The 22,522-nt window shown below is 41.0% G+C and overlaps 1 protein-coding gene across 1 annotated transcript in view; it reads right to left on the minus strand.

The window, feature by feature from the left end:
- Positions 1-851: 851 nt before the first annotated feature.
- abcc5 (ATP-binding cassette, sub-family C (CFTR/MRP), member 5) overlaps positions 852-22,522 on the minus strand; it is a 29,547-nt gene continuing 7,876 nt past the window's right edge. Inside the window, exons 3-29 of the mRNA XM_026913914.3 lie at positions 22,025-22,173; positions 21,271-21,426; positions 19,510-19,654; positions 15,739-15,972; positions 14,513-14,686; positions 14,278-14,425; positions 14,052-14,200; positions 13,848-13,955; positions 13,303-13,644; positions 12,834-12,905; positions 12,592-12,716; positions 12,079-12,151; positions 11,579-11,782; positions 11,145-11,288; positions 10,382-10,478; positions 9,534-9,718; positions 8,045-8,191; positions 7,799-7,928; positions 7,190-7,472; positions 6,183-6,369; positions 5,841-5,930; positions 4,648-4,837; positions 4,190-4,349; positions 3,537-3,615; positions 3,310-3,423; positions 2,180-2,344; positions 852-2,048 (exon numbers count right to left, since the gene is read on the minus strand). Of these exons, the coding sequence (XP_026769715.2) occupies positions 1,947-2,048; positions 2,180-2,344; positions 3,310-3,423; positions 3,537-3,615; positions 4,190-4,349; positions 4,648-4,837; positions 5,841-5,930; positions 6,183-6,369; positions 7,190-7,472; positions 7,799-7,928; positions 8,045-8,191; positions 9,534-9,718; positions 10,382-10,478; positions 11,145-11,288; positions 11,579-11,782; positions 12,079-12,151; positions 12,592-12,716; positions 12,834-12,905; positions 13,303-13,644; positions 13,848-13,955; positions 14,052-14,200; positions 14,278-14,425; positions 14,513-14,686; positions 15,739-15,972; positions 19,510-19,654; positions 21,271-21,426; positions 22,025-22,173 (4,152 nt within the window). The 3' untranslated portion in view covers positions 852-1,946. The remainder of the gene's footprint in view (positions 2,049-2,179; positions 2,345-3,309; positions 3,424-3,536; positions 3,616-4,189; positions 4,350-4,647; positions 4,838-5,840; positions 5,931-6,182; positions 6,370-7,189; positions 7,473-7,798; positions 7,929-8,044; positions 8,192-9,533; positions 9,719-10,381; positions 10,479-11,144; positions 11,289-11,578; positions 11,783-12,078; positions 12,152-12,591; positions 12,717-12,833; positions 12,906-13,302; positions 13,645-13,847; positions 13,956-14,051; positions 14,201-14,277; positions 14,426-14,512; positions 14,687-15,738; positions 15,973-19,509; positions 19,655-21,270; positions 21,427-22,024; positions 22,174-22,522) is intronic.

Below are 22,522 nucleotides of genomic sequence, written 5' to 3' on the forward strand. Positions count from 1 at the left end.
GAGAAATAATCACTAGGGGGCGAATACTTTCTGGAGGCACTGCATATGATGGTAAATTGGCATGTACCACATGTATATAAGAAAGGACAAGTGAGTGGAGCTTGTTTCCATGTAGCTGAAGCTGTCATTTTTATTAATTCAGTTCTGTGGCCTGTGCATGTGGGTGTGTGCTCATTCACAACACATTACACTGAAAACAGTGCTTCCTCTAAGACTTAATAGCTTTAGCATGTCTTAAAACTGTAAACCCACTGGGAAAAGTTTATTATTTTTACACATAATGAACAATATACTAATTAACAATATATTCTGTGTGAGGAGTTAAGGAAATATCTTCTTTCAGATTTCATTTGTTATATTCAGTAGCTTTTTATTATTACAATTATAACCTACCAGATTCAAGTGACAAACATTATTAAAATGTTTTAATATGATTTCTGATTGCCTTGATGTGTTGTAATATTTTAAGCAATTTTTCAAATTATTAATAATATTTCACAAAACCTACAGACACAGCAGGCATTATTAAAATATTAATATATTGTAATATTTTTAGCAACTTTTCAAAGTATTATTTTTACTATTATACTATTATGTATAATATAATATTTGATCACTGATTTGCTAATATACAGTATGTGGTGGTTTGGACATCAACTTCATGACATTGTTCTTTCTCAGTAATTTTGGAATTATCTGTAAGTCAGTTTATTAGTCTGAAGATGTTTACATTTTATAGCTATACCTGCAGCAAAAACTGCTTTATAAACTATTAATTATTCCATGTAGATGTTATTCTCTTATGTGCAATCCTCCTTTCTGTTTCACAAAACACACAGACGCAGCAGGCATACACCTAAAATAATTTTATTGATGAGACAGAGAGTTCATTCTCCCTGTTCAACTTCTCAGGCCTTTACAAGGCAATTAAGAAATCATGCTAAGGCTGTGGAAAGTAAAGAAAATAACAGGTGACTGGATATTGTGCGGGTCCTACCGAGGAAGCAGGTATAAATATCAGATTCTCCTTCATCAAGGCCAAAGATGATATTCACCTGATCCAAGTTTCCTACTCAGAGTGATCATTTTCCAGAGCTTTGCTCTGATAGATCACTCTGCTCAGCGCAAAAACAACCCATTTAATGTGCACAGATCCTGCTGTGGGGATTTGGTGATCTCCTCTGACTGTGTGAATATGCAAGGACAAGCAAAAAAAAAAAAAAAAAAAAAAAATCACAAATATAGATACATCAGCAGACCGAAATGAAATGTTGACTCAGCACAAAATAGTGGAAACATGTACAAGGCCTCTTAGCACAAATGCGGCTGTCCTTGTTATGTGGAACAAGTATTCTGAGAAGCAGCACTGTTTCTAACTCAGTGTCATCAAAACTTCCTGTCAACAAAATCACCAGCATCAGGAGTTCAAGTTACGAGACATTACACAGTCACACAAGTTGGCAAAAATCAAGTTATTAGACTCAAGGTTATGGTACAGTGATTTGTGCATGTGACATACGTGAACAGAGCTAATGCACAAAAGCTCTGGATACACACACACACACACACACACACACACACACACACACACCCTTTCCCCAGTGTAAATAATATCATCTTATAATAGATATAGATAAACACTCTATGAAACACACCAGTTTGCATGAATGGACCTACATGAAAACCGATGTCTGCTTGTATAATGCAAAATATGGTTACAGTATCAGTATTTGGTGACCTGACCATTGCAGCTAACATTAAGTACATCTGAACAGGCATGTTCATGATTCTGTCTCCATAGAGACACAGTATTCCCGCTCTCCAGACACGGCAAAGCCCCAGACGCCTGCAATAGCAGGTGACGCTTAAGCACCAGCGACTGGTTTATTCAGTCAAGGATGTTTGTATCCTCTAACCTAATGAGTGCATGCTTGTTTTCTCTTTTTTTATCCTCTAACAGAAATCTTGTTCTCCACCGCAGCCAGCATGGCGCAAAATCGAGAGTTCTCGTTGGCCAGAAGTCTGGACGGCTCGTCGAATTCCACCACCTGGGTCGAAAAAGGACAACAGTCAGTGTTAAGATTCAACCTTAAAAAAATGGTGTGTGATGGCCATGAATTGGGTTTATTAGGATTTCTGCAGAAATGCTTCCTACAAGGTAAACATGACTGACGGTTACCTGGCCCTGGTTGAGCACCATGATGCGGTCACAACTGAGCACAGTGTGCAGTCTATGTGCGATGGTTAAGGTTGTGCAGTCTTGGAATGAGTTACGAATGGTTTCCTGGATTAGAGAATCTGTCTCTGTGTCCATAGCAGCAGTGGCCTCATCCAAGATCAGGATCTATTCAGAAGTGGAATTAGAAAAAAAAAAATCACACAGGGGTACTGAGGAGCAAGCAGAGCCTACACAGGCTGTGTTTCAATATTGTTTTTTTTTTTATTATTATTTTTATGCCATTTCCTCATTTCTCCTTGGGGAACTCCTTGTCATCGGCTAAAGTGAAAGCTCATGGACTCAAGTGAAGAAGATTTGTTAAATGCTTTAGGAGAAGTAAAATAAACAGTCTGTAGACTTTCACAAATTTCTGATGCAATGTTTTTTCAATTCAGGTAACGCAATACAATATTTAAGATTAGATTTTAAGAAGATTTTTGATTTTGTACATACATACTGACATTATTTCTGAGAACTAGTAAACAAGTCAGCTAGTTATTATTCTAGGCTAGATGGCAATGGCTGATCGGTGTAAACGTTGCTTTATCCATAGGGGTGTTGTCATGCTGGAACAGGTTTGGGCTCCTTAGTTCCAGTGAAGGGAAACTGTAATGCTACATGTTACAAAGACATCCTATACAATTGTGTGCTTCTATCTTTGTGGCAACAGTTTGAGGAAGGCTGACATATATGGGTGTGATGCTCAGGTGTTCACATACTGCACATTTTTTTACACTGCTAGGAAAATGTAGCATATCATGTTACAGTGATGGAAGAATTTAATAAATTAGCTAAAGAATCATGAGTAAGAAGCGTGATCTCAATTCTAAGCCAAAAAAAATTGTGACATCTATTTCACAAATCATGTAGCCCTGCTATATTGTTCCTGCTGCTATGGTAAGTGTATTCCAAATGAAAAAGACCCTAAAAAAATGAAAAAGAGTAGGCTCTAGCCCCTGCTCCTTGTGCTTGAGTGGACAGTGTGATGTAAATGATGCACCTTATGAGCGTCGAAGTAAATCTGGGCATCACTGAAGTGCAGGAATGATCCTGAGTCAATTTAGGGTGGCCACAAAGATGGAAAAGCTCACCTTGCACTGTCTAAGCAGTGTTCTAGCCACACACAGGAGCTGCCTCTCGCCCACTGAAAAGTTCTCCCCGTTCTCCACAACCTCAGACTCCAGCTTCAAGGGCAACTGAGACACCTGTATATGGAGAGGCAGAAGAGAAGGATGTAGGTGTAATCTAGGAGAGGTGAGAAGACAGAGAGAAACTAATGACAGATTGTGGGTGGTCTGCTTTCAGCCTGGTGACTTACACACTCCTTCATGTGTGTCCTCTCCAAAGCATCCCAGATCTGCGCCTCTGAATATTGGTTGAATGGATCAAGGTTTGATCTGTTCGGAGGAAATATTGAAATATTTACTTTGATGACACAAACTGAGAAGTGAATGATAAATAAGAAGTAAAACACTCAGGGGGTTTGCTGTTATGAGAAAATAATTAACCATGGGGTGCTCTGGTGTATGATCTTATACCACTCAAACGTTTAATATTTCCCTATAACAGCACATCCGAAGTGTTTTATTCCTCTTATACCATAGCAATTGGCCAGCGATTACTTTTTAATATTAATTTAAGAATGAACGGTCATACTATTTATCCATTTATAGTTACATTTAAGGTTGTGGAACATTCGCAAAACAAGTCAGTTCCTGTTCTCACTTGCATTATAGCAGCTATTTCTAACCAGAAATATGACAACCTATAAGAAAGCAAAGTCTTGCAATTTGTCTTGCAACCAGAACTACTGTCAGAGCTGTTGTTAAAGAAAATTAAAATCAACAATCAACTCCTGACCAATCAGATGCCAGAATTCAACAGTGCTGTCATATAAATACAAATTTAAGTATTTGAAATTGTTCAAAGACTGTAACAGATCGATGGTAGAAGAGAAAAGTGAGCACTGACCTGACGGTCCCACTGAAAAGCACAGGTTCTTGTGGAATGATGGAGAGCTTGCTGCGTAAATCAGCAAGACCGATGTCGCAGATATTAACACCATCAATCTTAATGCTTCCACCGCACGGCTCCACCAGCCGGAAGAGAACCATGCCTAAGGAGGACTTCCCTGATACAGAGAGGGAACAAGAGCTCATGTGAGCGTGGGTTTTGTGTTTTGGCTTTCATTACATAGTAAACCTTGTGCTCTGTTGTCCGTTGGGACATCCAGTGGTTTAAAGCCATTATTTAAACTTCTTTTGCTCAGGTCAAAATGACAAACTTTATATGTATATGATATTAAAACTGATATTTCATGAAAGAGTAAAAATTTAAGTCAGACTGGACAGAATTGAAGGGCTAAGCATGTAAATAAACATGTAAATCTCAGTATGTCGTGGATCTGTAGTCTGATAAAGAGCACTGACCTGAACCTGTCCGGCCCACAATCCCCACCTTCTCCTTAGGCCGGATTGTGCAGGACAGTTTCTTCAATACCAACGGAAGGTCCTCTCTGTACTTCATCTCAACGCTGTCAAACACAATTTCTCCCTCCTGTGGCCAGTCTGAAGGAGGAGCTTTGTTCTTCACCCGCGCAGGAGCCTCCAGTGACAGAGACTGGAGAAGAGAGGGACGAGAAATGATTACTGGGTTCGAACAGGACTTGTGGATTTGTACTTTAAAATGGTATGTATGTAAAAGATTGATGAAGTTGTAATGAACTTTTTAAAGTAACCTCAGACGAGATGATTTACCAGGGATTTCTATCATTATCATTTTATCATTACTAATAAAATTATTGCTAAAAAGTGTGGCATTGATACTTCATTGTAGGCCTATTTAATCATTGGTTAATTTTGGTCAAAAAATGTTGACTGGTTAACTTCGTTCAACATCTTTGACCTTTTTTCAAAAACCAGATGTGGCTGAAACTTTTTGTTGGCTGACATTAGACAAGTATATGTAGTTAACTGATGTCATGTAGAACTATAGACACAATCATGTATTGGAACCAGTGCATTAATATAAACCTGTGATTTGATTTACTGCTGGAACTACTGCCAAAGCTGCTGTTATGGAAAATTAATCAATACCTTTTCATCAATCGGATTTGAGAATCCAACAGCACTGTGGTATAATTCATATTTCTGAACTCAAAGCATTTCCATTTATATTGACAGATAGTGAACGTGTTGCATCATTGTATGTTTCATGTGGGAAAATCGAGTTGAGACAAGAGCACCGGCCAAAACATTACTAATGTGAGTTGGGGTAAGGGGGCGGGGCTTCCATGGGGTCGGTTAATATCAGAGAGTTCAACACCCCACATCAAAACTGTCTACAACACCAGATTCATCTATCAATTGGCTCATGTGCCATTTTTATTGGATGAAAAAAGGACTGCTCTTTTGGCGTATATTTGAGTGATAACTCGCACCAGCGTACTCCGATGTTAAAATGCAGAGCTCCTACACAAAATGCATGAAGGTTGGCAGGTCTGAAGAGAACATGGAGTCATGGCAGGGAGCAAATACTCATTACAGCTTAATGAATATGGAACTACTAGCCATGAATGAAGAGTGTCACGTGTAATAACCGTAAGCAAAACTCTGTTTAATACCTCAATGTAGTGGTGGATTCTCTCTACTGAGGTGAAGCGAGCTTCTGTCTCAGAGGCAAGGCGGACGGTGAACTGGAACAGACCGGTCAGCTAAGGGAGACAGAAACCATCACTTTGCCTGTGCTGCTCTTTGGGACCAGTGACGGGTTTTAAAATAAACATGTTCTTTTGGACTGCCTGAACCAAATTAAACCCACAGCAGTCTATTAAGTGCTATAACACTACAGAATAAAGAAACAAAATCAGCACTTAGCCAAACCCAATCTAATAACATGTTTATCCAAAGCCATAAATACTAAAATTCCTGTAGACTGAATCACATTCCTTGCTTTTCGCACTCACCTGAACAGCATAGGATATTGCCAGGCCTGCATAGGCAGGGGGGATCTGTCCATGCATGAGGACAATCATCAGTGCTGTGATGCTGATAAGTGACACACTGATCACATCCAGACGCACAGCGAGCCAGCGCATTGCACAGCTGAACAGGTAAAACGGGGCCTGGTTCTGATCCAGCAGCTCCCGATACCTGAGGAAAAGCAAAGGAGAAGAAATAGAATCAATCAGTGTGGTTAAGGTTCTGTGCTACTGATCAGACATTCATTCATTCCTCTTCAGTATCTGGACAGTCAATCCAGAACCTATCCTAGGAGCACTGGGCTTGAGGCAGGAAGACAACCTGGATTGGGTGGCAGTTGACAACAGGGAGCCATACACATACACATTCACACCTAGGGACAAATTAGAGTAGCCAATTTACCTAACCAGCATGTTTTTGGACAGTGTAGGAAACTGTAGAACCTTAGAAGAAATCCACACGGACATGGGGAGAACTCCACACAGCCAGTAACCCGAACTCACGCTCGACCTGAGGACCATGGAGCTGTGAGGTGGCTGCCATGCATTACTTTAAATCCCAAGACTGTCAGAGAAAAATCTGTTGATTCTTTTGTCAGCCCTGTAACCTTCAACTGATCATCTACAGAAGAGAGCCAAAAGCTTGTGGATACCTGACCGTCACACCCATGACCCACTCAGGGAAAGCATGTGTTTGCCCTACCCTTCTAGACGGGAAAAAGCTTTTACAGTTCTAAAATACTATAACTGGCATGAATGTAAATGAGAGATTGCTCTAAATGTGTTTCCCAGTATTTAGATGTGCTATGCTGTATTCTTTTTAGACACTAGTTATTGACATCAAATCAAATCAAACTTGATTAATCTTAAGTCTTGCCAAGAATACTGAGAAGAGAACAACTCCATCTCATATGAACCAGTAAACATCAAGCCTATTAACTGTGTATAAGAACAGAGTGATAATATCTCAGAGGATTCAGACTAAGCCTTACCTGCGGAGGAACTCCTCTCCCTTGCCGTAGGCCTGCACTGTGCTCAGGCCCTGGATGCTGGAGGCGATGTGGGAGAGAAAAGGCGACTGTGTGACATTATCTAGCCGTTTGAGCTCACGTATGAAGACCCGAGAGACAGCGTGCAACACAGTGAAGAGCAGCACCAGTGGGCCCACAGCCACCAGGAACCATGGGAAGACACTGCTGATCACACCTAGGCAGAACACCACCAGGATCACATTCTGGATGAACATCTCCGCCTGGAACGGCAGTCGTGTATCCACTGAGAGGAGAAAAAGAGGAGACCAAAGACAAAAAGCATCAAATGACAAGAGTGCAAGAGTTTCCAAAAGATTTTCAGTCCATAAACCTAGTTCATCTGAAGCATTTCCATTGAAAAATTCCATTGCAACAAACAGGTTGAGGACTGAAACTTTGTTTTTTTCTCCATTCATTAGACAGTAGGGTCTGGCTCAATGGCCCAACATTGGCTTTCCAGCAGGCTTGTGATTTAAACGTACTCTGAAAAATTGACAAAACAAGAAAAAGCGCAGTACTCTTGCATTTGTAATATAGGCAGTGTGTTCATGTAACTCAATCAGGCCGTACCTTCATCCATGTCTTTGGAGAATCGGTTGAGGATCCGTGCTGTGGGTGTGGTGTCAAAGAACTTCATAGGGCTGCGAAGAATCTTCTGGAAGAGTTCGTCATGAAGCCGAGAGGATGCACGCAGAGTTCCCTGGCAAAAATTAAAATTCCAGTATTTAATACAGGTAATCAGAGAAGGCAGGACAAATACATGCTATTCAAAACATACATACTATATATCCTGCAGCTAACCTAACACAAGCTCACCTTGACGAAGATGACGCCTCTGAGGAGTTTCAGTAAGAGCATAATGCCCATGGACATGGTGTAAACAGCTGCATAGTACTGCATCAGAGGGTTGTCCCGCATGCTGTCACTCACCATCGAGCTGTTCCCCACAAACACAGTGGTGTTCTGCACATGTAAAAGGAGTAAAAAGACAAGACTGAGGCTCTGCACTGTGCCTAATTACGCCCAGTGGTGATTGCATTATGTAACACTGATGTCATTTGTTAACAAGCATATGCCCAGATCACATGTCCTGTGAAAACCAATGACGTTATCACTTATCCAGTGGAAGAGAACACCCTCAATCTGAAACCCTGACAATGTTTCTGCTGCATGTCCTCCAGTAATGAGGATAGTCTCCACAGTGTCATGAAAACCAACACCATAGCCAATGAAATATTTACATGGCCTTCTCCCATTCCACCTGCTTTTGTATCTCAGCTCATTACTTCTTCACATACTGATACAAACACTCTGCTCACAATAGTTTTACAACAAAGATGCCAAAAAAACATTTAAAGCTACAGTGCATAGTACTTTAAAATGGAAAATATAACAGCAGCACATTGCATAAATGTGCTTGTTGATGAGGCAAGTCTGAGAAGAATGGCCAGGTTTGAGCTGACAGGAAGGCTATGGTAACTCAAATAACCACACCTAACACCGTGGTGGGCAAAAAAGCATCTCAGAACACACAACACAAGGCACAGGCTCACTGAAGCGGGACAGTTGATGACTGAAAATTGCAGAACAGAAAGTTGTCACCTTGTTAGATGAATCTCGATTTTTGCTGTGACACGCAGATGATAGGGTCAGAATCTGGCATTAGGAGCATGAATCCCTAAACCCAACCTGCTTTGTGTCAACAGTTCAGGCTGCTGCTGGTGGTTTAATAGTGTGGGGAATGTACCAGAATCTCAAGGGAATATTTACAACACCTTGTGGAATCCATGCTACAAAGAACTGAGTCTGTTCTGACAGAAAAGGGGCGGTCCTACCCAGTATCAATGTGGTGTTCCTAATAAAGTGTCCGGTGACTGTGAGTCACCCCTGAGGTCCTGTAATAGCAAATCAGTTTCTGTGCTGTGTATAGGGTTAGAACTGGCTAGAAACTTGTACGCATACATCACATGCCAGCTCAGATTCATCAAACATCATGACGCCTAAACTTCAGACATGAAAGAAGGTTAGCTACACAGTGACCGGCAGGAGCCACAACCAATCAGGAGAGACAGAGTGAGAGTGAAAAGTGAATGAAAGAGCTTCATACTACACTATAAGAGCAAAATGGATTATTATGGAGTATATATAATAAAAAATGGATTATTATTAAGCTAATATAATAGAGTATTGGCATTTAAGAAAAAAGACCAGGAACTATTCCTTTAAAAGTACAATACTCAAGGACATCAACATTCACATTAATTCAGGGACATTAACACAACCCCGCTAGGTAATATTCTCTTACCCCACTGCCCTGCTTGATCCAGTAGCTGAGCCACCAGTTACTGAAGGCAGTGCTGCCCATGTTGAGGATGAAGAGGGCCAGGATAAAAAGGAAGACAGGCAAGCCACCTAAAGCTTGAATATACACTCTGTACACTGCACAGGGGACTGAACCTTTACCACGCTCTTCAGCTTGCATCAGCGGACCTGCAGGAAGAGGAAGAGAGTGAGATATACTTGTCTACGACACACTTCCATGTTATAACAAACAGTGTTACAAATGCATTATGGGTGTAATGCAATGCCACTATCTATATCTATTCAGTGATCAGAATATTCATATCAGGACCTTTGAACTTTTATGGCAAGCTTTTAAAATAAATAAATAAATAAAATGTGCTTCTCCTATTCGTGTCTGTATTTATGCATGTTTCGAACACATTATCAGTTTAGTACAAATAATCAAATAATCGAAAGTGAATGCACCTTAACATGCATGGAAAGTTTAGGAAATGTACAGTATTCAGAAAATTAAACAATCAGGAGTCTATTTTTAAAAAAACTAACTGTGGGCTACAATCTCAATCAGCTTTGCCAGTAAGTCACAGGAACTGATTAGTGACATACTATGTGCTGTTTCCCAAGATTATAATGTTAATAGTTAAAAAAAACAGACATTATTAGATCACATGTCATTTTGAGAGACAGATGTATTTCCCCAAATTCATAAAGCATTCCTTGTGATCTAAAATTCAATGGTGGTCTGGCAGCAAAATGGCTTCAGGAAATATGGAGCTAAAATATTCCTGATACTGATACTGGTTGTGTGTGTTGTGTTTTAGTGACTCAGACATTCAGTGCTGCACCTACCATTGTCCTTGCTCGGAGGTTTCTCCTTCTTCACAGATCCTGCCTTGGCATTTTCACCTCGTTTCTTCAGAGAACTCCCAGCATTGTTATTTGGCAACTATTAAAATACCATTTGAATCAATCTTGGAGTGTCATGTTTACTAAATTATTTATCTAAATTATATGATTATCATTGTGTTTTACAGGCATTCCAGACATCAGTTTCTAAGTAGTTCTAAAAACATAGTCACAGATGAGATGAACTCAGTGTGTAATGTAAAAAAAAAAAAAGTCTGATATTTGAATTTTATCAGAAAATCACACCATACCTGATGACTTTTAGCAGTAAAATGTGCCTGCAAAGCTAACTAACATGGGTCATGGTAGTTTTAACAACAAAGTTTCTTATTGTTATGGTAAAGGTGGACAGGTTTGGCTACTGTTAAACCTGCTGAAAACTAGTTAGTTGACTCTCTGGATGGCAAGAGGACATGGGAGGTGTTTCTGATTTTCATATTCATGCACTGTCAGAGCAAGCATATGTTAGTACACATGTTGTTAGCAATTAAATTCAATGACACACAGACGTAGACAACACAAAGTTCACTGAAATGGAAACAGAGTAAGCAATTTTGCTTTGCTGTATGATGTACACAGTATGAATACCATGAGGGAAGGTTATGCTCCATGTTGCTGTCTCTTCCATGTTAGGAGTCAGTGTTATGATCATTCTTGCAATCACAGATTTGTCTCTCAGGTATGTCAACAGGTCAGAAGGTCTTACCTCAATGAAAGGAGTTTCTCCGAGCTGCAGGTTGTTAAACATGGCTGCGTAATCTCCATTCAGATTCATCAGGTCTTCGTGGGTACCCTTCTCGGTGATGCTCCCCTCTCGCATAAAGATCACTTCATCGCAGTCCACCACGTACTTTTTCAAAAGAACATAACCACGTATGATTAAAACATAACATCTTTATTCAATGATGTCAAACTGAGAAGCTTGTGAATTCATAATCACTATAAAATAAGGGATGTTGACACTGAACTATGCACAGTGAGATTCTCTAAAAAAAAAAAAAAAACACACAAACTAATGCAGTATACCTCCATGGGAATTTGTTTTGACTCCACAGATCATGACAGCCTGGATCAAACCAAGCAACAAGCCTAGGAGCCGACAGTTTCTTGTTTAAGTTAAAGTCTGAACAATGTCCATACCTGCAGCTGGTGAGTGACAAAGATGATGGTCTTGCCGCGCAGCTGCTTCTTAATTGCGTTGTTAAAGATGTGATTGCTCACATGGGCATCTAGAGCACTGAGGGGGTCGTCCAGGATGTAGATGTCCCTGTCACTGTAAAGCGCCCGAGCCAGACTGATCCTCTGCCGCTGACCACCGCTCAGATTCGCCCCTCGTTCACCAATCTAGCGAACAAGAAAAAAAATTGTACGCAGGCTACTTGTTTATACATTGAGGAGTAGCTTTGCTCTCCATAATATACTCATCCGTCATACAAAATACTATTATACCACATTCTCAAATTCTTGGTCAGAAGGAGTTTCTTTTTTTTCTTTTTTCTTTTTTTATAACAGAAGCTCTTTAATACATTAAAAATTTAAACTGTTTACAAATTGCTGTGGTATGAGAGGAATAAAACACGTCCCGTTTCATTTCTTACTTAATATGCAGTAAGTTTTGTGTATTTGTCTTAATGGCTTACCTCAGTCAGGTCAGAGTTAGGAAGTATGGCCAAGTCCAGTCTCAGAGAACAGGCACTCAGGACTGCCTGGTACCTAAGGCAACCAAAAACAGATGATGTATTATGGGATGGAAAGTTGCTAACCCAGAAAATGACATCTCTGCTACATCTTACACGCCAAGTCTCTTAAATAACCTCCACAGTTAACATATAGACAATGGTGCAGCAACTTTTAACATGAAACTACAAGAAACTGCCTTTTCACTGGAGCATCAAATACAGATTTCATGGTTCCTAGAATCAGTCTGTCCAGCATCATGGCAGTCCAGTCACATTTCCAAAAAATTTTTCACTACATTTCACATATTTATCTGCTTAGACACATAGAAGAAAAGTTTTGCTGCTATTTGTTAAATATTGACATACTGCAATTATATTGCCTACAACCGCAAAAGCAGTACATATTTTTCCACATAAAATCATTGATAGAAGCCCACGCATTGTAGACTTTTCTTCTTTGGAACTAAAACTCACCTTTCTTCCTCATAATCCTTCCCGAACAGGATATTGTCACGAAGTGTAGCATTAAGGATCCAGGCTTGCTGGGCCACATACGCAAAATTTCCATCAACCGCCACTGTTCCCTCTAGAAGAGTCATCTAATCGATGGACAGAACAGTGTCTTACCCATGTCCTGGGACTGTCTTATTGTTATCTTTATATCAAGCCTGTATGAATCATTGGTTATGACTGGGTAAAGAGATAGTAATGGTTACCTGGCCAAGGATGGCAGAGATGAGCGAAGTCTTTCCACTGCCAACACTTCCACAGATACCGACCAGCTTCCCCTGCAGATGGCATGGTGAAAATAAAGACATGTTTAGGACACACACCTCCAGGATGCCTTGCCTAAAACCATAAATGATCCTACACTCAGACCCCTTAAGGATTCTTTGATTGTCCATCTGGGGGACCCTTAAAGGTTCAATGTCAAACCATACAACAGAGTGTTTCACTATCTGAAAGAGTTCCAAATTGAATCCTTTTAGGGAGCCAAGAACCCTTAATTATCCAATAAACCTTTAAAGAACCTTTTTTCTAAGAGCCTACTAAAACTACAGTGTTAATAAAAGTGAGGACTTCTACAGTGTTATATTGCATGCATGTATAAGATTTGCAACAATCAAGAAATGAATCAATATCCTCCTTCATAAATTTGGTCTTAGTAATATATATAACTTGAACCTTCTGTATGGTGAGGTCGATACAGTGCAAGGTTCTTTGCAGCCGTTGGCTAATGGTGGGTACAGGCAGGGTGTGGTCTTCAGCTCCTGAGGGCGTGTCTGTCAACAGCCGTCCGTGGTGCTCCTCCTCCACCATCCCACAATTGCTCGGGTCCTCCTTCTGGAATCGTTTCTTGCGTGCCACTCTCTGACTCAGTCCTACATAAGGAGTGCCACGTGGTGTAGGCTGGGCACTGTGCCCGCCCGTCTCCCAGGCCAAACTCGCTCCGCTCAGTTCCACAGATATGTGGGTGTTCTGTGGTTGCTCACGGATGGTCTTAACCTCAGCCATCAAGAGAACACTCTGGAACATCACACAGATGCAGACATTAGCAAATTGCTTTGTAAATACATGTATATGTATATCTATATGTGTATGTGTATTTCTAATCATCAAATCTAAAACCAAACTGAAACTGGGCCAATAAGTAAAGATAAAAGACCAAGTGATAAGAAGTAATAGAAATGACAGCTAGATGAAGAGAAAAGATGAAGGCCAACACTCACCTTGAACCTCTCCATTGCAACAGATGCTTCAGAAAGCGATTTGACTGAGAAGGGGGTGACTTTCAGAGCAAAGGTCATGGCATTGAAGACGGTTACAACAGTAAATGCCTAGAGGAGGACAGATGTTCAGTATTCCTGCAGATAAAATACCCAGGACAAGTGCAGCGTCTTTGTATTTACAAAAGTGGGTTAACAGACCATTACCTGAGCAGCAGTGAGGTCATAGCCTAGCAGCATATGGGTGGAGAAGGTTGCCACACTAGCAATCACCACCACAATGGGAGCCACACCAACAGTTATACTCTGGAAATATCCTGTTCGCTCCAGGATCTGGCGTTCTTCATCTCTTATTCCTGCAAGATTACATTCAGAGTGTAATTCCAACAATAGATAGAAAGGCGCTACAAGAACAGATGTGACAGGCCCTTACTTCGCAGAACTTGGGAAAAAGCCTTCACCCAGGCGTACATCTTGATGAACTTGATGTAGTTCAGGATCTCATTCATTTTTTGAACACGCTTGTCAGTCACAGCGACTCCCTTCCTCCTGAAGTAGGCTGTGAGCCTGGAGCTAAACATCTATAAAATAAGATGAACAGAAAGATTATGAAGCAAAACTCTTCAGGAAACCGTGTTCAGGAAAAGATCGTATGCAGAGCTGCTCACCATCGTAGGGTAGAACAGGATGAACACAGCAGAGCCTAGTAGAGATGTGGGTCCAAGCACTGAGAGGTTGTAGGCCATCCCTAAGACGGCCACCAGGGGGCCTCCTGCCAGCAAGCTGCCCATGGCTGCCGCCTCAAACATGCGTTGGCCATCACTCGAGCACATGTTGATCAGCTGGAAACATCAGTGCATGCATATGTATACTGGAGAACATTTTACTATTCCTGCCATGTTGGCTTCTGCACAGATGTCTTCAATTGGGTGGCACTTATATTGACTGACCAGCTACAATTACAGATGGGTGACCAAATGAAGAATTAAAAAAAACAAAGTGTTTTGGTAATGTGTTGGACCATCACAACCCACCGGAACAACTTCAATACACCGTGGCAGTGATTCTACAATTCTCTGGAACTGGGGGGATAAATCCCATTCTTCCAAAACATATTCCCTCAGTTGGTGTTTTGATGGTGGTGGTGTAGAGTGCTGTCTAACATGTCACTCCAATGTCTCTCATAAGTGTTCAACCAGGTTAAGATTTGGTGACTGTGATGGTCATAGCATATTCATTGGTCATTCATGCTATTAGACACTCCTACGATGGAAAAAGCGCTACAGGGTAGGAGTGTCTAATAGCATGGCCAGTAAAATTCCCAGCATGTTAATCAAAGCAGTTACAGATGGGTGACAAAGGAAAAACAGTGGTTCTGTTGTGCTATGGGGCTTTTTACTGGCATGGTTTGAGATAGGATATCTATCCTGATTAGGAGTGATCTCTTCCAGGATAACCCCACTGGGCACAAAGGCACAATGAATATGCTATGACCATCACAGTCACCAAATCTTAACCTGGTTGAACACTTATGAGAGACATTGGAGTGACATGTTAGACAGCACTCTACACCACCACCATCAAAACACCAACTGAGGGAATATGTTTTGGAAGAATGGGATTTATCCCCCCAGTTCCAGAGAATTGTAGAATCACTGCCACGGTGTATTGAAGTTGTTCCGGTTGTTTTAGTCATTTTATAGCCCTTCATCAAGCCTCAGTTTCTGACCATGGCACTGCTGTTGACTGGCTGTTTTGAATTCAGCAGTGAAATAAGGTCACACTAATTGTATACCTACAGACGTGGATCTTTTAAAACGATCAGCTGGGAGTGTAGCTACAAGGTAGGTGTACATAATAAACTAGCAAATGAAGGACACTCTTCATGACTCACCTCTCCGACAGACTTCTCGCGCAGGCTGCGGAGGTGCAGGATCTTGTGGAAGGCCATGGTGAGGATGGCGCCGCGCAGGCGCGTGCCCGTGCGGTAGTTGAGTGCCCAGGTGAGGGCAAGTGACCAGGAACGTAGAAGCTCGGTGCCCAGCATACCGAGCACCAGCAGCAGGCCGTAGGGCAGATCGGGCTCACTCTTCTGAGTGTACTCCAACAACCGCCTTACCACAAAGGCCTATAGAGAAAGGGAGGACGAGCAAGGGGGCGACAGGACACAGCACGCGTGACTGAGGGCACACACGCACACGCCTCCTTGCACTAACAGTCCTACCGTCATCCTCACTTCGCATTCCTTATTCTTTCTAGTTATCGTATCCAAAGTGCACTAGATATCTTATCGGAGTGCACTAGGTGCATGGTTGAGAAATGGATTGAATGGTGTTCTAATCGATTAAAGAAGTCAGTGAAGGTATAGCAACTTCTACTGAGAAGAAATGGCAGCCATTTTGAGATTGTGTTCTAATCGTTTACCTTAGATGGCCCTTTTCTCTACCCTTTGAAAAGAACAAGAGAGACAATGAAACAGCACCAATAGCGCTAGGTTTTTGGACAAATAAAAGACATTGCACTGCTAACAACATGTTATTACAGACATCCCTTTGTTTTGGCGGATTCAAAGGCATTTTACCTACAGTCACATCAGGCTGGGATACAGGACGGAGACGCACTTTTGTTTTAATACCTGAAAATCAATATCAGTTAAATCAAAAATTAGGAGCAAAGAGCATATAGGTATAGGAGACAAGAACAAGAACAGCCACTTCAGCATCGCACAAACACCACATACAGTACACGCATACACATCACTCGTAATTTCACACACATTGGCATTCAGGAGATCTCATCATACATACTGAGAACATTCGCCACCATTCGCATATGGTTCATCACAGCAGCAAGATTTTATTTAAAAAAAAAAAAGAAAAAAGAAAAAAAAAAAGAATGTGGATATGACATCCGTCAGAGTGGATATGACATCCATGATGCACATTCATGAAACAATAAAAAACATGTACCAGGAAAACAAAATGTACAAGATGCAGAGAAAATAAATTTAAAAAGCAAAAAATTGAAATTAACAAAACGAGTTTAGGTCAAAGGTCTTCCAATCTCTCATCAGAGCAAGAGTCATTTGTAATTTGACGGGATTTGCATACTTGTCGCAATACTTGTCTTCTTGTCTACTTGTATTCAGCTCAGTGGAACAGCTTTAAAAAAAAAAAAAATCCCCACAAATGGTTTAAAAAAAGAAAAAAAAGACCACTGAGGTCACTGAAGGAGTCCATAGATGACGTGCTCAAAGAATTCATCAACATACAAAGAAAAATGAAATGAGGTTCAAAATGCACCAGGGCATCTCTCCAGCATAAGAGCTTATCAGTCCAAATAAGACTTTCAACACAAGTCCAGTTTCTTTCCTGTTTCATCAGGATTTTGCTTTGCTTAATCAACAGTCCATTTGTACGTAGCTAAATGACGGACATTTCAATTACAAATGACACATTAGACAGCTTTAAGCGTAATTAATTTCCAAACCAGTGACATTTCTGCTGGATCAAATCAAGAAACAATTTTTGGATGTGAGAGCAAAACAGAGATACGAGAGCGTGGAGAGAGAGAGATTATCAGAAAGGGAAGAGAGAGAGAGAGAGAGAGACAGATGGGGAAGGGGGGAAAAAAGGAGCATAAACTCTTGATCCAGCCCTGCATAAGGAAACGTGCCCTTACCTCGCGGGCGTCATCACGTGTTCTGTCTGCCAGTGTTCACTCCGCTGGTAAAACCGACACCCTGTGGAATCTAAAGAATAGCCTCTGTCACATGTCTCTCACATGGGGCCACAGCCACCTCTGTCCCCCGAGCAAACCCCCAACCCAACCCACATTCTCCCTCCTCCCTCCCTCCTTAGCCATCTTCCCAAAAATGTTGCCTAACTCAAAAAGAAAAAGGGAAGGAAGGCTTCCTTTAGCTAGATATTCTGTTTTACTCTATGTCAAGGACATCTCCCTGAACAAATCTATCTAGAATGATCAGAAGTAATGGAGACCAGTTGCTGCTGAGGATATAATATAGGTCATCTGGGATTTTGGGTCAAATCTGGAGTCCTCCAGAGGGTGAGGGAGGCAGAGACTTGCCGTGTCACCATGGAGGGACAGTGACAGAAGCTCTCCTTGTAAAGCCAGTTAGCCTATCCTCCTAACGCACCTTGTGTACACTAGTGCTTTTGCATCATTGCCATACAATCCGAATTGACAAAGCAGTAGTGGATAATGATGCAGCTTTCTTAAAATTCAAAAAGGATGACTATGCTCTCTGGTTAGTCTGACTTCAAAGAAGAATTCAGTTGTTTCACTTCTGGGCACTTCATAACACTTACCCGGTAGTTTGGAGAAATCTTCAGGATAAAGTTACTTTCACAGTCCAATCTCATATTATCACTGTTTTTGTTTTTTTAAGTCACAGTTTCAGTGTGGAAACTAACATGTCAATATGTGATTTGCGTAAAGCAAAAAGAATTGATCACATTACGAACGTGGGCTGAAATTTAATTTGAAACCCTGTAGTCACTATATCAGGACAAAAAAAAAAAGAACATTCCCCTTACCCAAATGTAGTAATCATTATTTTTGCAATGGGATTAAGACGCTGATGTATTTAAGGAAGATATAGGATTGCACCAATTTAGGAACATTTATGAAAATTCTTTGGGAAATATGGATTTCCTTAATTGCCAAATGAATTAATCTTGAAGATTGAGTAAAAAAAATCTTGTCTCAGGTGACTGACTGCATTGTGGTAAAGGGAAACCTGTGTTCATTATTTTCTTCCAGACAATTCCTTTACACGCTCTTAAAGACACTAAAATCAACATAGTTCTGAATATGTCTTAGGTCATCTCAGCAAATGAGCATTTCTGAGATATACAAAAAGTTGACCTAAACATCTGATGTACTCACCAATGCCCCAGCAAGTGCTGTGAAGAACCCAGAAGTAAAATAAAATGGAATTGCCCTTGAAGTGAGTAAGCCCTCCTTAACAACATGAAACATATCTAGAGGGAAAGAAAAGTGGAAACCTTTCCAGGAATGCAATATAAATTCATAATATATATACTTATATATACGAACCAACAAGTGCATGAAACTCTTTTGGCCATGGGGAACAATGTAAATGTGATTTTGTTTTTAAAATCCTACAAAGAAAGAAACCTGTGATGGAACTAAGAAACGTCAGAATCAGACATGGTAGAAAACATTTACTTGCCAGCTTTGAAAGGAAAAAAAACAGATAGAAATAAAGAAAATAAATAAAACAAAATAAAGGCCGCAAAGATTTTTAATCTAGTTAATTTGCAAGCTAATCCCAAAAGTATATCATATAACAATCCCTCATGTTGGTTTGACGTGTCACTTTTAAAGCACTAAATAAATAGCACTACATGTAAATGACCCATTATCGTAATTGTATTTTGGCAACCACACAAATATAAACACAATAATGGTAACAGCTCTGGTAAATCTTACGACACATTCCTATTCATCCTATTCACCTTCCATGCCCCATCAAAACACTCACCTTTGCGTTTGACCTGAAGGGGCAGGCTTCGGTCAACCTCAGAGCTAATGATATATAGAAAGACAGAGTGATAGACAGCAAAAAGAAAGAGAGGAAAGAGAGAAAAGGAGAGGCAGAAGCTGAGATGGTGTTACTTACTGGGCCGCTGAAGCCCGCGAGCTGAGTGACCATGAGGCACAGGATGGACAGCAGCAATCGGGTACGACAGAACAGCCAGACAACACGATGGAGAGAAGCCTGGTCCCCTCGCTCGTTCAGCTCCTTCTCCCAAAGTCCTGCCAGCCTGCAAATACACACAAAGTCACAGAGTTGGCATACACAACCAACCTTCTTCCATCAATTTCCCACATTCAGTAAGATCCAAATGATCCAAGACAGCTTGTGGCCATTCTTTAACCAGTTGTGGTCAACATAAGACCTTCAATGATTTTCAAGACTCACAAATGTCCTAGCAGGACTAAGCCTCCACAGTTGTTCAAAAATAAAAGAGACAACAATATAAGGTTTCATTATGGCACCCACAACAGATTATTTGCTATTAACAAATGTCTTAAGGCAGATTATTTTGGATTTTTGTTGAAGTAAGAGCAATAATGGAATTTTTGTAGGTTTGACGGTTGGAGCTGGAGATCTCCCAAAAATGATACCCCTATACATATTACACTCTAAAGCTCATTAAAGCAGAGAGTAAATACAGTGGGGTCCAAAAGTCTGAGGCCACACTGAAAATCTGAATTTTGAAATATTTAAAACAAAGAAAGCAAACGTTCAATAACTTGAATATTTAATATTTAATTCTAGGTCCCTAGTTAAATGTAAGCAAATTTGTGATATCGATCATGTTAACTGCTTTGTACAAAAGGTCAGATTTTCCTCATGCCTAATCTCTTCTACTGAAGCATGTGTTCATTCAGACGACACGCCGATGGATCTGATCTAAAATGGACCAAAAGCTTTGGTACAAACTTGTGGAATCTATGCCAGCTCAAGTGCGCACTGTCATTAAAGCAAAATGGAGGCATATCAAATACTGAGAATCTTTTCTAAAGATTCTCATTTTCACTCAAGTTGCTGTCAATAATATAATTTGTAGTGAAATTAGAAAAGAATGCAAAATAGAAGCATTTTCACTAGTAGTCTCAGACTTTTGGGCCCCACTGTATATCATGGGCAAGCGTGAGCTCCTGGCCATGAAGACTTCCTTTGAGAAAAGGAGACAATCATTAAAGGAAAACCACTCCACTCCATCCACTCCATCACTGTAAGGCGGCCAAATAACTAAACCCTAGACAAGCTCAATGGACACACTATATCAGGAGATTCAATTTTATAGTTACTTGTAGGCCTGGCTCCAAGAATGCCAAGGCTGTCACACTCTCCATTGTTCACAAGGTCAATCCATGCCCACAACAAGAGGAGCCCATTCTGCCTCCATCATGCAGCGTTGCCCCAGTCAGGTGGGAAATTGCGGGGGTAATCCGACAAAGATAGCGTCCTTGGGATATGACACGTTCCTCACATCATGAGAAATCAGGTTATTGGGTTTACTCCTCACCCAGTTCTGCTCAACCAGTTCTTTAGAGAACCACCCATGCTTGTACCTCATTGACCCTGATCACACATTAGTATCGACTTTCTAGCTCTAATTGATTCGCCACCATTGGGGTATTTTATCAATAGATTTTTCCAAAGCCTGTCGACTAATCCCAGTACCCAAGCTTCCCACAGCTAGAGAAACAGCAGAACCGATATTCCACAATGGTATCCCGGAGGATATAGTATAGACTGAGCTGTCTGCACATATTAATATCAACATGAGCCTCACAGTCTCAAGACTAAGGACCTACGACTAAGAGTTAGCTGTGTATGGAGTGAAGATCCACATTTTTTTATACTGACCGTTTGCTGTTGGTCTCACAGCTCTCCCACTGCGATACAGCCCAAATGTCCTCCAGGAGTAGCTGGCCTTTCCTGTGGGCCGTTTTGGCCAGCGGCGTGAGCCAGCTGAAGGTCATGAAGGAGAAGAGGCCGGCGTTGTCCACTGGGTGCTCATGTCTGAGATGGACACAGATAGATAAGCGAAAAAGATGACTTTCATTCCCTTAGAGAAACTTTCTTAAGACGTTTAATGTCCATGACACAAGTTAGTTCCTTATATGACTTGTATTACAGCAGCTATAATCAATTGTTACCTCTCTTGAAGTTAATAAGACAAAAAAAATGTAACCAAGAAACCAAAATAGCTCAAAGTCCTCCATCCTGAAGACTTTCCTGTGTGGGAAAACTTAAAGGAAGCCCTGACACTGGAGACTCCTTCCATGAATCCTAAATAAATGTCTGTTCACGATATAAAGAATTGAACATTTTAAATCTATTTATGCGAAATCTGCTTGTGTAAGCTGTTACTATAGAAATGATAACATATTAGAACAAGTGCGTTAATATAAACCTGTGATTTGCCTTACAGCCAGAACTACTGTTAATTAATCAACACCTTCGGACCAATCAGAAGTGAGAATTCAACAGCACTGTGGTGCAATGCAAAAAAAAAAATGCATGCACAGAGCAGCAAAATGAAGAAACTTGTTGTTGTAACATATCGGGTATTGAGATACAGTGTGACCTTCTTAATAGTGACACACTAAAAGCTTACTTGCTGGTGGAGCGGAAGGGCTTAAGGACACCGACGCTGTGGTGGTACTTGCTTCGGCCCCCTTCCTCCTCCAGCTCTTTAGCGTGAGCGACGCTGCCTCCGTCCAGTGGGAAGCCGCCTTCGGCCCGGCCTGCTGTCTCCAGAGCATCCTAACACACACACACACACACACACACACACACACACAGACACACAGACATGAGTCAGCAATTTTTTTGCCTCTGCGTTATCACTGTACCAACCTAACAGAGCAGAAATGGAAAAAGGAAGTGAGAAAATGTCTGTAAGCAAGTGATGGGTCATATGTTCAAGCTTGGAGGAAAGAGCACGACTCAGTTCTTTTAAGCAAACAGGTCACTTGGCAAAAACAACGTACGTTTAGTCACAAGCACTTTTCAGACAAAGGCTCATGATTTTTCATTCAACACACGCACATATACACCGCACACACGCACACACACACGCACAATTCCTGTGCAAGTCTGGTTCAATAAGCCA

The sequence above is a fragment of the Pangasianodon hypophthalmus genome, chromosome 6, assembly GCF_027358585.1.
Source record: "Pangasianodon hypophthalmus isolate fPanHyp1 chromosome 6, fPanHyp1.pri, whole genome shotgun sequence".
In the NCBI taxonomy this organism is placed as follows: Eukaryota; Metazoa; Chordata; class Actinopteri; order Siluriformes; family Pangasiidae; genus Pangasianodon; species Pangasianodon hypophthalmus.